The sequence below is a fragment of the Littorina saxatilis genome, linkage group LG1, assembly GCF_037325665.1.
Source record: "Littorina saxatilis isolate snail1 linkage group LG1, US_GU_Lsax_2.0, whole genome shotgun sequence".
Classification (NCBI taxonomy): domain Eukaryota; kingdom Metazoa; phylum Mollusca; class Gastropoda; order Littorinimorpha; family Littorinidae; genus Littorina; species Littorina saxatilis.
Window position 1 is genome coordinate 44,060,705 of NC_090245.1, and position 17,348 is coordinate 44,078,052.

Below are 17,348 nucleotides of genomic sequence, written 5' to 3' on the forward strand. Positions count from 1 at the left end.
CTCGCTCTCTCTCTTCACAAAAGACAAAGGCAAGAGTACTTCTCAAGCTATAACATGGTGCGTTTACTTTCTTGTGTGCACTAATACTGTCCTGCAGACACACAGAGACATCAATTAAGACATAAACAGAGACACAAATAATGACCCCCTCACTCGTCCTCCCCCCGACCCTCTCTCTTTCTCTCTCTCTCTCTCTTTCGGTTGACATGGTACTTGCACACTTCCACGTTTATTTCTGACAGTAAGTCACACATGTACGCGAACACACACACACACACACACACACACACAAACAACACAATGAAAGTTGTCATAACACATTTGACATCACATCTGGCAGCTTTTCAGCAATGACTAGAAAACAATAAGACACTTGGTTTTTATGTAATGCCCACTTTGTGAAATTATATATACATTTTCCTCAGAGGTTTAACAATTTGGCGAGAAAATTTTAAACTGACCACATAAAAAAGTCCCGGCAATCACAGTAAAACCTTTACATAAACAAATATGCCACATCAAAGCAATCCTCAGTCAAAGATATCAGGGTGCAAGTAAGTAACGGGTCTGCAATGTCAATTTGTTGACTATAATTGTTAGCCTGCTAGTGCTAACAACCGATTTCCTTTGTGGACAACCTTCTTTCTATCTTATGAAAACTGCTAAACCACTGTACCTTACTCTTCTTTTTGAACAACGAATAGTACTGGATGAATAGTCCTGCCTTTCGTTCCTCCAACCGACTAAATTCGTACAAAAACACCGCCAATGAGAATTACTCGTGTTTATATGTGATTCGAATGTATCATGAACAAAGCGCATCATTACGTTGCATTACCTCATCGTGCGTACGGTAAAAGTAGAAAGTATCGAAGCAACAATATTTGTGTCACTCTGTAACCCAACGAGGTTGTGTCAAATTTCATACTCGTTAAAACTACAAACGATGTGAATATTCCCTAGCATCAAAAGCACAAAGGGCAAACAAATCACAAAAACGTTCACAAAAATCCCTATCTTGTGAACACAGCCATGCCAGGACTCTCCCCACGGTCGCCCGTCCTAGAGGATCCCGGGACCCCGACTTTTAATGTTTAGAGGGTCCTTGGACCCCGTACGCGGAGTTTTAGAGGGTCCCAAGAGCCCATGGTCCCCAAACCCCTGTGTTCATATAACGCATTGTTATCACGAATAGTGTGATATAAAGTGTCTTTTTTTCATCAGAATATTCGAAGAGGACACTTCAACTATACCTTGTTAAATGGACCACACACACTTTTTCCATATCGTTCCGGCGTGAAATTGGCATTTGTGCTTGCACTATAATTGACTGACGACTACAGTCTGAAAAGAGTACCTACAGTACGCACGATAGCGGAAATGAAGTGCGTCCCGGACCCGCTCTGTATAGGTTCAATGCGTCCCGAAACCCCCTCAATGAATTTGTAGTTCGTGATTTCGGCTTCTAGTGCGTATACGGGACGCAGGGACGCGCACTCTTGGGAGCCCTGACAGCTAAATCCCTTTAACACACTATTCGTTTGTGAACAACAATTTTCTAGTTAGCCAAATCACCTGAACACTTGTGGAATCCGCCAACTCGTCTCAAAGACAAAGCACACAAGTTTGTAAATACTGGCAAATAATGTGGAGCAAACTGGGAAACCCGAGTGTCACGAGCTAGAACTTCAAGCACAACCCAGCTACCGTGTCCAGAACCAACCCCCACATCTGCACATTCCTCGCAGCATGACTGCTGATACTTCCAGTACTCTACAAAGAGAACCGTTGTGCCGTGTTTTCTTTCCGTTCTGTTCTCCTCTGCTTTTCAAGGAATACTGTCCACGAGGGACGAATACCGATCTGAAACGATTCCATTCGCCTTCAAACGAATCTCCATTTCACCCAATCCGACCCTGCGCTTGGTTCCAAATCAGTTTGGCATTTTCTCGTGCACATCACCACAAACATCAACCGCAATTATGAAGCATCCGTGGGTTTTTTGACTGTCAGACCACTAGTCGAAGAGACAGCGACTACAACACCGTTAGAAGATCGTCGTAGAATTATCGGTGGATGATTCTATATAGAATCAGTCACAATGGTTGAGACTGTGAGCAGACAGGGTTGCTTGTCAGATGATTGTTCGACGGTTCAAGAGACAATCACAATTATGAAACAACCATGAGAATGTGACCATCACAGGACAAGTCAAGAGACCAAAGCCTCCCAAGCAACCACTAAACAGATCGAACATCGGCGTAGAACAATCGGTGAATGATTCAGGAATTTGCCACAATAACAGACATGTTACACACAGACTGATTTGGTATGATTTCGTGTCTTTTTGTACCAATTTGTATGTTTTGATATTTATAAATGTATGTACATTTCATGAATATGTAATATAATCTTGTATTAACATAATCTTGGGGGGCCCGGTAGCTCAGTTGGTAGAGCACTGGACTTGTGATCGAAAGGTCGCAGGTTCGAATTCGGGCCGGGACGGACACGGGTCAACTTTATGTGCAGACCCAGAGACGGAAGCCATGTCCCACCCCCGTGTCATCACAATGGCAAGTAAAAGACCTTGGTCATTCTGCCATAAGTGCAGGTGGCTGAATACACCTAAACACGCAGACACCTGGGTAGCGCGACTCCGTTGCTGCTAGCTTTCCACTGGGAGGAAGCGACCCGAATTTCCCAGCGATGGGACAATAAAGTAATGAAAATGAAAATGAAATGAAAAAGAAATAACAGTTCCACGGCTCAAGCGTCAACAACAATGAAACCAGTGTGACGATTGTACAGACAGACGGCACGTCGAACGAAGACACCAACTTTATTATCGTTAAACCATCGCCGAGGAACGATCAGTTTTACGCACAGAGGATTTTTTTCATTTATCACTGTTCTGCGGCTCAAGCATTAACAACAATGATACCATTATGACGATTTTATCGTCAGAAGCCTAGTCGAAGACACAGAAAGCACAGCACCGTTTGGACTTCGGCGTCAAACGATCGGTCAATCAATCGGTGATTATCCATATTGGCACAACCGTTACAGAGGGTTGTTGCTTGACTGTTCGATCCACAGTTTACGCGTCTACAACAATACGATTCTGGCGATTTTACTGTCAGATGACTAGTCAAAGACTAGGAATCTACATCACTGTAAGAACAAAACCGTAGACCGATAGGTTGACTCATGGTTCAACTAGGATGACTGAACCGTTGGACATCGTTTTACCGTTGGATGTCTGGTCCATGGCTTTCTTCAGCTCTCCCCTGGCCTTGCGCACCACAAAACACAGCAGGGCCACCGTGAACAGCATCTGGAACATTGCCAACACGCACACACTGAGAATTGGAACAAATGTCAACACACAAACACTGACAATTGGAACAATTGTCAATACGCATACACTGAGAATTGGAACAATGTCAACACGCATACACTGAGAAGCACTCTTCTACAACCCATACAAACTTGACAGAGTTATGTCCGAACATCGTCCATTACAACAAAGTCAACACGCATACACTGAAAATTGGAACAATGTCAACACGCATACACTGAGAATTGGAACAATGTCAAGACACCGACAGACAAATAATGTTCCATAAAAGCACAGACAAGATGGCCGAGAGGTTATCAGCACACAGAATGAGTGGACGGGTGAACGTGAGTGAGTAAACTCATCTACATGTACAGATACCTAGGTAACTCACTTGGACTAACTCTCAATCTCTTTCCTTCAAATACTCGATCCTTATTCCATTGATTGAAGTACCTACATATATATCTTAGCCACCCACTATCTCACTCTATAAACTCTAATGTTTAACTCACACACTCACTCACTCACTCACTCACTCACTCAATCATCACACTCTAACTTGATCACCAACACATCTACTAGTACTAGCTCACTCCTTTCACTTACAATTACCTCACTAAATCACACATTATGTATGTTTCCCCTCAATCGGTGACGTACACATCCACTCCTCTCTTCTCCCACCGTCCTATCCTTTGACAATCGCAGATCTTGAAAGATACTATCCAAGCTTCCCATGTAAACGAATGGCTCCGAATCTCAGATCTGGCCAGCCCTTTACATGCGATAAGACCATCCCTCCTCTAGGACACATACCCCAACAAGTCGCGTAAGGCGAAATAACAACATTTACTCAAGCTGTCGAACTCACAGAATGAAACTGAACCACATACTCGTAGTTTCGTCAGTCCACCGCTCGTGGCAAAGGCAGTGAAATCGACAAGCCATGCAGAATAGTGCGGTAGTGGTCACGCTGAGCAGGATAACACGCTTTTCTGTTTGTCTATTCTTTTTAGCTTACTGAGTTTGTTTTTAATCCAAACATATTATATCTATATGTTTTTGGAATCAGGGACCGACAAGGAATAAGATGAAATCGTTTTTAAATCGATTTCGGAAAATTAATTTTTATCATAATTTTATATGTTTAATTTTCAGAGCTTGTTTGTAATCCAAATATAACATATATATATATATATATATATATATATATATATATATATATATATATATATATATATATATATATATATATATATGTATATGTTTTTGGAATCAGAAAATGACGAAGAATAAGATGAAATTGTTTTTGGATCGTTTGATAAAAAAATAATTTTAATTACAAGTTTCCGATTTGTAATGACCAAACTCATTCATTAGTTTTTAAGCCACCAAACTGAAATGCAATACCAAAGTCCGGCCTTCGTCGAAGATTGCTTTGCCAAAATTTCAATCAATTTGATTGAAAAATGAGGGTGTGACAGTGCCGCCTCAACTTTTACAAAAAGCCGGAAATGACGTCATCAAAGGTATTTATCGAAAAAATGAACAAGAAGGGCAAAGCCCATACGACTCACATGCTTGACCTTGACCTTTACATGACCTTGACCTTCAGCTAAACCTAGCAATGACATCATACACTAAGAACTGCTTTACACATTTTTCCTACCAAAATACATGTGACCTTGACCCAAGGTCAAGGTCATCCAAGGTCATGCAACACAAAGCTGTTAATTCAAGACATAGGAAGTACAATGGTGCTTATTGGCTCTTTCTACCATGAGATATGTGGCCGAGGTCTTGTCGGCTACGTAGCGGCTTTACGCATATGCGCAGAGCCTACGGACACCGTAAGATGAAAACGTGGTGGTCATGACGCGAGCGTAGCAAAACTTGCGCCGCTACGTTCACCGTAAAGTTACGACAGCTCCCCCCCTGTCGTAAACCTTTGCGCAGCACGCGTGTGGCGAAAAAACATGGCGGGCAGCACGTTATTTTTCGGATGCTTTTGCGGCGAAACTTTAGCCGTCAACGGACGTTGCTGAACAGATCCTCATTGCTTTGCTTCTTTTTTTCTGGCAAGGTGTGGATTTCAACTTCACTAAAATGTCCGCCGCGGTGCTTTGGAGCTCCAGCTTCGACAACGTGATAAAGAACAAAACGAATACTATATATACGTAATCAAACACAACATCATGACGTAAATTACACAAAAAGAAAGAATTCTCCATATCGCCGAGACTAATAGACTTCCTTGAGGCTTTTGACGTCACTAGTTAGACGAGACTTCACGGGATATACTGTACCCCTTCACTAAAAATAGTACAACTTTGCGCACAGCGTTAGCTCCTTACCGTTACGTATTTCGTTACTCCGCAAACGACTAAGCAAGCGTCGTGACCACCAAGTTACGCATTTGCGGAGCTACGGAATACGTAGGCTTTACGTGTTCGTAACTCCATGCGTAACCTAACTTATTTGCGCTACCGACAAGACCTCGGCCAATGGTCACTTTTAGTGGTTCACTACCTTATTTTGGTCACATTTCATAAGGGTCAAAGTGACCTTGACCTTGATCATATGTGACCAAATGTGTCTCATGATGAAAGCATAACATGTGCCCCACATAATTTTTAAGTTTGAAACAGTTATCTTCCATAGTTCAGGGTCAAGGTCACTTCAAAATATGTATACAATCCAACTTTGAAGAGCTCCTGTGACCTTGACCTTGAAGCAAGGTAAACCAAACTGGTATCAAAAGATGGGGCTTACTTTGCCCTATAAATCATATATAGGTGAGGTATTAAATCTCAAAAACTTCAGAGAAAATGGGAAAAATGGGAAAAATAGCTGTTTTTAGACAACATTTATGGCCCCTGCGACCTTGACCTTGAAGCAAGGTCAAGATGCTATGTATGTTTTTTGGGGCCTTGTCATCATACACCATCTTGCCAAATTTGGTACTGATAGACTGAATAGTGTCCAAGAAATATCCAACGTTAAAGTTTTCCGGACGGACGGACGGACGGACGGACGGACGGGACGGACGGACGGACGGACGACTCGGGTGAGTACATAGACTCACTTTTGCTTCGCATGTGAGTCAAAAAACGTCCGGGGATATCATTCCCAGGAACTCTCATGTCAAATTTCATAAAGATCGGTCCAGTAGTTTAGTCTGAATCGCTCTACACACACACACACGCACAGACAGACAGACACACAGACACAGACACAGACACAGACACACACCACGACCCTCGTCTCGATTCCCCCTCTATGTTAAAACATTCAGTCAAAACTTGACTAAATGTAAAAAAACAGCCAGACTGCTTTCTGTGCAGAGTGGGATATTTTAATTAATTATATAGCGGTCCAAATCCTGACATAAATAGGGCGACGTCGACTTCGCGAAGTTTACTTCGCAAAGCTGGCTGCATGAAGCCTTAGCACTGAATGTTTTGGGTAAAAAGACTTCGGGAAGTCTTCGCGAAGTTCAATACGGGCTCAATTAAGGCTGGCCTTTATCCCATGTAAAAGCCTGGGCAGATCTGAGATGGTGAGCTAAATCGTCTACACGGGAAGAACTGTACCCTTAATTTGATCCATTTGTCAAGCGTTGGGCTTTTGAGCCGGGCGGGGGGGGGGGGGGGGGGGGGGAGGGGGGGGGATGGGGGGGGGGGATCTGAGATAGTGATCAGATCAGAACTGATTTCACGAAAAGGACTGTGCCTTCAGGGGAACAATGACTGACCTGCCCACCAAAGATGCAGTAGCCAGTGAGTTGGTTAGACTGGTCACTCAAGACATCCTCCATGCTGCGTAGCGTGGACCCCATGTAACAGTACAGCGCTGCCATGGGACTCAACCCTGCTATAGACGCAAGCAGGTAACCACCCTGGTTCATGTCGGATAACTGGAAACAGAAAATAACATGAAAAGAGAGAGATATATATGTGCACAGTTTCAAATCTATAGCTTCAAAATCATCAGAGATAACCTCGACCTTTTTTAATTTTATTTTTTTGTTCACGGAAGGGTCCATACGGATGGACACTGCTCATATTACTAAGACTCGCATGGGCGGGGATGTAGCTCAGTCGGTAGCCCACGTTCGGCGAGAGTTTTATTTCTCAGAGTCAACTTTGTGTGCAGACTCTCCTCGGTGTCCGAACACCCCCGTGTGTACACGCAAGCACAAGACCAAGTGCGCACAAAAAAGATCCTGTAATCCATGTCAGAGTTCGGTGGGTTATAGAAACACGAAAATACCCAGCATGCTTCCTCCGAAAACGGCGTATGGCTGCCTAAATGGCGGGGTAAAAAACGGTCATACACGTAAAATTCCACTCGTGCAAAAAACACGAGTGTACGTGGGAGTATCAGCCCACGAACGCAGAAGAAGAAGAAGACTAAGACTCGCAGTGTCACTGATTACTATATTATTTTCTTTTAAAAGCCCGCATTGGTGAACATCGTGGATGGAAAAGTGTGATTGCAGTTAAGCTGCTTACTGGGCGAACCGCAGAAATGTCTATAACAGGCGTTGTGGTCGAGCTGATTTCAACTGTAGGCATTTTCAACAAACACAAAAGACACAAAAGCAGGCATGTAAGTATGCTCATAAGAACTTCACAAGCTGTTACTTCTGTCAAGACAGCGCAGTGTTTTGGGGGCCATTACACAAGCCACAGCTGGTCAGTTCCTTTGTTTGTAAGAATCCATACCAGTCCAGAACAAAGAGGGTTACTTCTGGAACTTCAATAACAGAAGCCAACATCACGTCGAATCAGGCTGAACATGAACCACCCTCACATCGTCTGCATAACTTAAGTCAGTTATCTGTCTATTTCACACAGCGAGCAATAGATTCTGTGTTGTTGATTGCCTTTCAAATCTGTTTACTTTGTTTGACTAACTGTTATTCCAGCATAATGATCAAGAGACCTTTTTTTTCTTTTTTCTTTTTTTTACCTCCAGATACAAAAAATCGAACAAACAAACAAACAAACAAACAAACAGTTCCTAGAGATAATCGTGTTCGTGTTTGGCTTCTCCTAAGGTTTTCCAAGCTGACAGTTGTAATTATTAGTCGTTTTAGACATATTTAGGTGAAATGTTAATTATGTAGAAGAGTGCAAGAGTTCTCTATGACCTTAACACCGTACCTGACATATATTATAAGTTCATGGCCAGAGCAAAGTGTGTCCTCATATCAGTTCATAAGAACGCCACGACGCCGACACAGAGCGAGGTTAACAAGCAAGCACGTCATCAATATAAATGAACCGTTCGGCTGATAAATCCGCTGGTCAGGGTCACAATAAATTATGTCATACCATGACACACAGTTATGTAGCTATCGATCATATCACTATGACTGCACTCGCAACAACGATTAAATCAACTTATGGGTGGAGACAGCCCGTGTAAACCGGTTGGGTAAAAATTCTTAGCACCCCATGTTGCAGGTGTTGTTCTGTCATTGACGCATTCTTAGCAGTGTTCTGACCCCTGTCCGGTCGATATTGATTGACGCACCGTCTGATACAGCACCGTCTGAATTTCCCAGCGATGGGACAATAAAGTAATGAAAAAAATGAAAAATACTAACCGTACTCAAGTAGAGTTTAGAGGGAGAAACCCTACACAAGTATGGATTATTTGAGGTACCTTGCTACTTGATTTTTCGTATTTGTTTTCCAACACTTGTATTTTTCGATAGATCGCTTTTTACTAAGCGGACCGTGACCCTTTTTCAATGCACTACTTTTTCGCGAAGGCTATTAATTAGTTCTTCATTAAGACTACTGAATTGCATGGCAAACCCTTCCCTCTATCGAGCCTCACACATTTCTGGGTCACAATGCAACTACGTGAAATTCAGTGGACCCGTGTCGTTTGCACACGTGTGTGAGATATGCGTTGGAAAAGAATTTACTGTTAAAAAAAGTGTAATAACCGGCTGTGAGGCCTTGCCGAGGACAGTAAGTCTGCTGTTTGTTAGTAGTAGTCAGTATGAAGAAATAATAACCACCTTATGAGCAAACATTATTTTACTCGCAAAATCATTACTCGTGGTCTCATTGTCTTGAATCGATTTTGAGAGAAACACAGAGCAAAAAATGCGTGTATGCACCGGCCACATACAATTTCCAGCGTGTATTCAGATACTGGTTTATTGAACAATAGACGTTTTGATGTTTGGCCGCCTGGCACAATGACTCCAGTCATTACTACATAGAAACTAATTAGTTAGATAACGGCGTCTTACATACATGTTCAATTATAAATTACGGTGTGTCGTGACACTCCAATGTCACACAGTCGTTATCAACGACACACGACTTGATAACGGTCTGTTCACCAAGCAGCTATAAGTAGGCCAGGTTTAGGCTGATACCATAATGGATCCATTCACACATTCATAACATACAAACTATGGCTGTAAGGAATGTCAGTTCCGACAAGAGCTCACGCCATTATGTATAATACTTTAACAAAACACCACCAGGTTTATCCATTCACACATAATTATGAACCCTGCCCGTATAGATCTACAGAAATGTCAGTTTTGACAAGATTTGGCGGCATAATATGAAGACAAGTTCAGTGTGTACAGGGATGTCGTTTGGCAGTCGGCAAAAAACGATGACACTATTTTTTTCAAATTGTCAAAAACTGTTCTGTTATTTCGAAAGAATTGCCGAACTTTTTCACTGTTTGGGAAAGGTGACACTTAGGATTGTAGTAATCTTCCGAAAATTTATTTCCGAAACTGTGATGGATGTTGCCAAAAACAAGAATAAATTCGACCACATCCCTGGTATAATTTGCAAACAATAAAACTAATGCAGCGTTGGGCAGTTAAGACTTGTTTTATGAAAAATTGCGTTCTACTTCTAGTCTCACTCCTTCAAATCAAACAGCTGCTGCTTCGTACTCGAACTTGATAACAATAAGTTTAACCAACCAATGCCAAATCTAAGTTAGTTTAACTTTGTGGCAAATTCCACCTGTCCAGTATAATTTACTAGATTCTCCATTAACCCCCTTCTACGTTAAACTCCAGAGTAAGCTTTCAGCCACTGATGTGCAAAATTGAATCACTGACAAATCATTGTCAATCAAAAACAACAACACACACACAAACCACACACACACACACCCGCACACACACACACACACACACACACACACACACACACACACACACACACACACACACACACACACAGTGACACACACATACATGAACTCACCGAGAAGAGGGCGTTCTGAAGGCCAAAAGGGATAGGCGTGAGCCGCGTCAGGGCCACGATCTTGAAGCCAGGGCCTCTGTTGATGACATGCAGGATGGCCTCCACCTTGGCGCTGTAGAACTTCTCCATGAACCAGCTCCGGCAGCACGTCCTCATGATGAAGTTAGCGCAGGTCAAGGCCACCCCGCAACAAGTAATCACCACCAGGGGTCCACTCACACACCCGTACAGGTAGCCGGCGGCGAGGAGCAGCAGCGCGTAACCCCAGAAGATCGGGAAGGAGATGACGAAGAAGAGAACAGTGAAGATGAAGAGTCCCACAGTAAGGTCCTGCTCCTGCAGCCAGAGAAGCATGATACGGATGTAGCGGTGGCCGAAGATCAGGCACAGCAAGATGACCACAGTCAACAAGATTGAGGTCAGCGACGCCTGGTACCAGCGCGTGGTGGCCGTAGGAGTGGTGACCAGTGCGTCCACGAGGATCCTGGTCGTTCCGTCGTGCTGGTGCTGGTCCTGGTGCTTTGCCGTCGCTATGGAGATGTCGCCCTTGGCAACGTTGACAACGTCCATCTCCATGTCTTCCTTCAGCTCTTCTGCCAGGCTGGAAGGCCGGAGGGAGTTGGGGAGAAATAGCGCGTCCATCTTGGAAGGTTCGCCTATCAGCATGCTGGAGCTCACACAGCCACTCATGGTGCTGTCGGCATGATGTGGACAAGTGTGGATACGTACGCGGCAATTATTTTCCCGCGCAGTCTTCTGTGCCCCAGTCAAGACTTGCAATCACATCTCAACAACGAAGAAAACCGCTGATAAGATTCTGCTTTTAGACTCGGGTATCTCTCGTAAAATCGCCCACAACCATGCTGTTGCCACAGTTATCACTCGGGTTACACAAATTAACAGAGGCAAGATATAAATGTCTTTTCTGCTTTTTTCGGGCCAGTTAAGTCACATCACATCTTGACAGTGCAGACATTATTTTTCTCCTGGCAGTGAAATCTTTCTTGGTCCGGGGCGCATCTGATAAAACTTGTTTTTCTCCACCACCTCGTAGCGCGGCTCGCAATCGCACTTCTATATCACTTAGGTGCACGAGATGGCTATGCGTCATGCCGTTCATCTGATTTTCATTACAAACACATATTTTTGTTTATCCCGTTTCTGCATATCACTCGGCAACTTTATCTTAGCAACTTTTCAGACAAGCCTTAATCCGCGACTCGGCGAATAAACTCGCCAACTGCGACGAAAATCGTAGGAAACACTGATTTAACAGCGGAGGAAACTCCCGCTTGAACGTGTTTAGTGCAAGCACGCTCTCTACTGTTTTAGTCTGCAGATAAATTGGCAGAGTGCACAAAGTCTTGAAACTCCAGTCAAGTTCAGCGCAGGGGGTCTGAAGGTATTGTTAGACCCAGATATCTAATTCTCTTCGCTGTTGTGTTGTTTCGGGCTCGGTTCGAGTTTTCCTCGCTTTTCGGTTTGAAACTTCTTGCCAAGCGCTCTGGGCTATTTAGCTCACAAATGAGAAAGAGAATGAGCTAAATGTTTCCGGCTGGAGCTTGTTCAAAATACCGATTGACGCATGGCTCGCTACACAGAGAACCGCATTGCGGCACTGAGTTTCCGTAGTTCGCAATGGACTTGTGCTTCTCTGAGTGGGCACAAATTAGCATGTACACTGTCTAGTGGTTTTTTTTCCAATGCACCGCACAGTTTCAAGATACAGTTCCTCCAACACAAAAATTTCTGCCCTGCTAGTGACAATGATCAATTCCAATCGCCGCTCCAGCATGCACCAACCAGCACAGACTGACAGAGGCACACGAACTGACTTGAGTTCGAGCAAGATTGCGAAACCGGTAGACACGCTCTTACCTACATTTTGAGACTCGTTGACAAGGTGTAATATCGTCAGTCAATCCTTAAATCTTGTAAACAGTAATGCGTATACAATTGTAATAGAATTCTGACCCAGTGCACTCCGACCGTGTAACAAATATCAGCACTATGTCGGTGTAGGGCACGTTACAATGAAGTGATTGTCTCGGCGGTCACTGCACTTGTACTCGTGTGTACCAGTATGTGCACCCGACTGAGTCGGTGGCACTTACAGTTCTCCTTTTTTTTTCTAGCTCTTGACACAGCAAAACACAGCTCTCAGCACACTTCACTCGTTCTGCGACCCTTCTTATTTTTCCATAGCAAAACATGCATCGCGTCGGCCTGCCCGGCCAAGGAATATTTTCTTATAACACTCTCTCTATTTAAACTATGTGTAAGTGCCACCTCTGACAGTACCGTTATTTCAGTATGCATTCAGATGCACACAACTCACGCAACAAAATCTGAAACATTTCTCCGTTCCGACTAACATACACAATCCAAAGGCATCTGACCATCAAATCTTCTATTAAATCTTCACCAAACAGACTGAACACACGGACACAATGACGATCCTCCAATGGTAAATATCAGACTTGCTCCGAGTTCACGAAAACATCATCCCGCGCGTTGGTGAATCTTTTTGCCAGCTAGTGTTTACTAGTGGTGTGTAGAGTCAGAGAAACAAATGACTCGACCAAATAAAACCTGCCCGCTCTATCGCCGCAACAGGTGCGCTTGTTCTCGGTTGCTCACAACAGTAAGTCCTATGTAGACACACGAGTAGCAAAAGCGATCGATATGGATGTCGAATAGCGATAGATCACGCCGCTGGCGGCAACCTTGATTCCCAATGTCGTTTAGTAGCTTTGTTTGTTACCGGCTGAGATTGAACAGCTTGCGATGGGAAATTTCAACAGCTGTCAAAAAAAAGCTGAAACAAAGCAGAGGTAGTGTGTTCCTTACAGTATTACTTTAACTCTCTAAATGCACGCAACACACACACACTCACACACATACTCTATAATCACTCACACACACACACCCACGCACACACGCACCCCCCACCCACACACATAAATAGATCCCTGCGCCTTGAGTCCGAGTCTGGAGATACGCGCGCGATATAAGACTTCATATAACAAATATAACATACATACTGACAGATACATAAACAGACAGGCGCAGGGCAGATAGCGAGTCAAAGCGGTTGTCGTCCTCGACGGCTAAAAAAAAAAGAGTACAAGACTAAAATACAACAACAGCTGCGCGCAACTGAACGCCACATCGATGCGAGTCACAATTTACAAGCTATCACATGAACGCGTACGGCAAACCCAAAATATAAGAATGTAATAAAGAGAGAGAGACAGAGACAGAGAGAGAAAGAGACAGAGAAGGAGAGGGAGAGAGTTTATTTGCATACTGTGCGTGTTGGCTGAAACAACATCTGGAGCTGAGCCTGGAAGAAACTTGAATCCTCAACCCACAAAGGGAACAGCGTGCATAAACTTATACAAATAAAACTCTCTCTCTCTCTCTCTCTCTCTCTCTCTCTCTCTCTCTCTCTCTCTCTCTCTCTCTCTCTCTCTCTCTCTCAGTAGTGCATTCAGATGCTCGAGAGAGAGAGTGAGAGCGAGTGAGAGAGAGACAGAGACAGGAGGAGGGACAGACAGAGAGACTGACAAAGAGAGAGATAGACAGTGAGAAAAAGAGAGAGAGAGACTGAGAGGGCGCGCGCGAGCTAGCTTACACGACACACACACACACACACACACCGGCCCTGGGTGTCTGTTGCCATACTCAACACCTTAATAATTTAAGGAATCCAGCTGTTGTTTACCTTTTTTTACGAATCGATCACAATACTTGCACAACTGATTTGATCATACATATTATTGATCGTACATAGGCAAAATTGCCCAGGAGTGCTTGTATTCAAAAACTGTGTGCGAAGTCAAACATGAACTGTATAGTGTAACTCAAATTGTGAATAGAATCGGCAAACTTAATTTGTTCTCATATCATACATAAGAACAAGCGTATATTATGCTCATGTTGAATGCATTCCGAGAGGGGTCTTCACATGTAGAACTCAACTGAAATGGGTATACATTCGGCACTTATTCTATTCTAAAACACTTATATATATCACAATCAGTATAATTTATGCAGACTGATTGCGATATATTTTCAAAAGACTATCATGTTTCACGCATTCCCGCAATGGCCTATTCTATAGTACTCTACCTACCGCCTCCAACCTGCCACCTCCCGCCGTCCTCCAACTTTTTTTTCAAAACACGCACAAACACGCACGCAGGTCATTTCTGTTCATTCATCAGCTCAACCTCTATACTACATCTTATCTCTATGGCTGACACTGATGCACCGCTGTACGGATAAACAAAGCCTGTCGCTCAGTGCTTCTAAACAAGTTGTCAGGATGAGGAGTTTTCTTCTCTCACACAACTCGTACTTTTAAATCACTAGCTTTAGCTATATATAACAAATACATATCACAGAGAGCAGACAGACAAATCTTTACCAATCTCACCGTGCAGCCTGCGGCGGTGGCTGTCCCCCCTGCTCCCTTTTATCCTGCAGATCGAACATTTGGCCAAGACTCTCAGGGGCGGATCAGTTCATTTTATGGGGGGGGGGGGGGGTTCCAAAAGTATATTGTGAAGATATGGGTGCGAAGCGCCGAGCCGACGGCGCGAAGCGCCGAGCCGACGGCGCGAAGCGCCTAGCTTGCTAGGCCCGGGGTCCGGGGGCATGCCCCCCCCCCCCCCGGAAAATTTGAAAAAAAAGGATGCAAAATGGTGCAATCTGGTGCATTCTGAGGATGATCATTACCAGTTTCAGGCAGGAGATTTTGTCACTGATTAATACCCCAAAAGTTGAAACTCAATGTAAAATAAATAAATGCATACCTCATTCAACATAAAATATTTTAATTTTTTGGCTGGGGGGGGGGGGGGTCCGGAAACCCCAGAAACCCCCCCCCTCGTCCGCCCCTGACTCTCTCTCTCTCTCTCTCTCTCTCTCTCTCTGCCATTCAGTGAACCTTCACATAATAAATCAGAACACTGAGCCAAAGATCTTGTAGGCTACCTACAAGATCTTTGACTGAGCCACATCGGCGGGCTAGACAAACTATACATACCGTGTGTGTGCTGACACGTGTTAGAGGAAAGCGAACTGAAAACACAGCTGACTGCTCGCGATCGCGGCTTCATGGAAGCTTGAGTCGGTACAGTCGGCCGAAGCACATCAGCCTCCCAACTGTAAAATATGAGATCGCAAACACAACACTGCTAACAACAGCCAGAAAACACTGATAAAATCTGACTCTCAGATCACAAGGCTATGGAAAGAATATACGTCTTTGGGGCTTCAGCACTGTGGAAACGTCGGAATATATTCGAACATTTATTTTACAAGCTATCTGATCTTCACGATCGTGCGCATTTCACTACGGGCTTCTTCATCCTTTTCTAGGATGTGTTGTCAAGTTCAAGCGAACAAGACCTGCTAAAAACTATAGTCTTTCTAAACAGGTTTCTTATAGACAAGAACTAGTTCAAGCAGCTTTCCAAACGCCAAGCAAAGTAAACCCACTAACTTTCAACGAAACACACTCGCTGTCAAAGCTGCAACTCTCTCCCTCTCTCTGTAGCAGACGACACTTTCTGTAGCTGACACCGTTTCAAGCTTAGAAACGGTCAGTTTTCTAAACGTATTGATTTTTCAGTTGTCCAACTAAGGGAACATTGATCAGATTAAAATAGTCGTGTCAGAATTCATAGCTGTGTACTACGATGCACAGCACAAAACTTCGAACACACACCTTTTGCTTCTTTCTCCGCATGTACTATTGGCCGCTGTTACGTGGTGCCGCCATTTTCTATGCACAACTCCAAGAGGAGATAATTCATTCTCGTTGCTGCCAGAGTTCTCAGTACCAGAACCTAGCTACAGGCGCTTGCGGGCAGAAACACCATTCACTGATTTGGTGTTTGGAGGGGGAAAATGTTCACAGATGTGGCGACACCTCATGCATTCACTCAATGAGGGCTAAAGAGGAGAAAATCTAAATCACTCGCACTTATTTATTTATTTATTTACTTAGTTGAGCGTTTTTATAAGCAGGCTAGCGTTTTTATAAGCAGGCTAAGAAGTTATTATGGACCCGCAACTGAGCCTCAGTTTTCACCGGTAAGATACCGGACATTTCTGGTTAACTCGATGTCAGAGTCAAGATGATAAACTCGTGTGGTGGGGGATTATTGATCATTCACCGGATGAAAGGTGAGGCCAAGAGTTGAAAAGGTGTTCTGACTGTATCTTTGGACCCAGGTGCGTAATCGACTGAGCATACTGATAACCCGCATCTCAAGCCAGGCCTTCCTCAGTATATATGTGTGTGTGTACGGTCAAAAAAAGGCTGGCTAACGTTTATTAATTTCATACATAGCAGTAAAGATACAGTTCACCCCGAACATTAGTTAAACACTATCCTCTAGACTTGTACCATAATTTTGCTGACTTTTATTCTTTTAGAAAGGTACACAATGGATTAAATTCAATATGCATGTGCACAGTTTGCAGTAAGCTCAAAGAGTTATTTATAAAACGCGATCATTAATCGCGACCCCATTTTCGTCTCACATCATCAAGCTTAAAACCTGATCAGTATCAGGTGACCTATAGCCTGACGTAATGTAGAGGATTTTAGTCATGATACTCTACATATCACTGTACACATAACGGCTGTATAACAAATATAATTACATGGGATGAGAGTATCCATTTAATTTGAAAAAATACCAAAAATCAACAGCACGTCTGCTTCA

General features: G+C 43.6%; 1 protein-coding gene across 1 annotated transcript; it reads right to left on the reverse strand.

Moving 5' to 3' along the window:
• Positions 1–36: 36 nt before the first annotated feature.
• Positions 37–16,426, reverse strand: LOC138970828 (transmembrane protein 64-like). Its single transcript, XM_070343367.1, has 5 exons — positions 16,343–16,426; positions 15,659–15,777; positions 10,606–13,423; positions 7,098–7,259; positions 37–3,337 (listed from the first exon to the last, which is right to left on the reverse strand). The coding sequence occupies exons 3-5, from the start codon at positions 11,293–11,295 to the stop codon at positions 3,209–3,211; spliced, it is 981 nt and encodes a 326-aa protein (XP_070199468.1). The 5' UTR covers positions 11,296–13,423; positions 15,659–15,777; positions 16,343–16,426; the 3' UTR covers positions 37–3,208.
• Between the last annotated feature and the right edge of the window lie 922 nt (positions 16,427–17,348).

Bases quoted from the DNA above. Each gene is read 5' to 3' on its own strand.
- LOC138970828 (XM_070343367.1), bottom strand. From the start codon at position 11,295: ATGAGTGGCTGTGTGAGCTCCAGCATGCTGATAGGCGAACCTTCCAAG. The intron at 7,260-10,605 runs GTGAGTTCATGT...TTCTGTTTCCAG, and splicing joins TTCAGAACGCCCTCTTCTCG to TTATCCGACATGAACCAGGG. The intron at 3,338-7,097 runs GTCAGTCATTGT...GCAATGTTCCAG, and splicing joins ACTGCATCTTTGGTGGGCAG to ATGCTGTTCACGGTGGCCCT.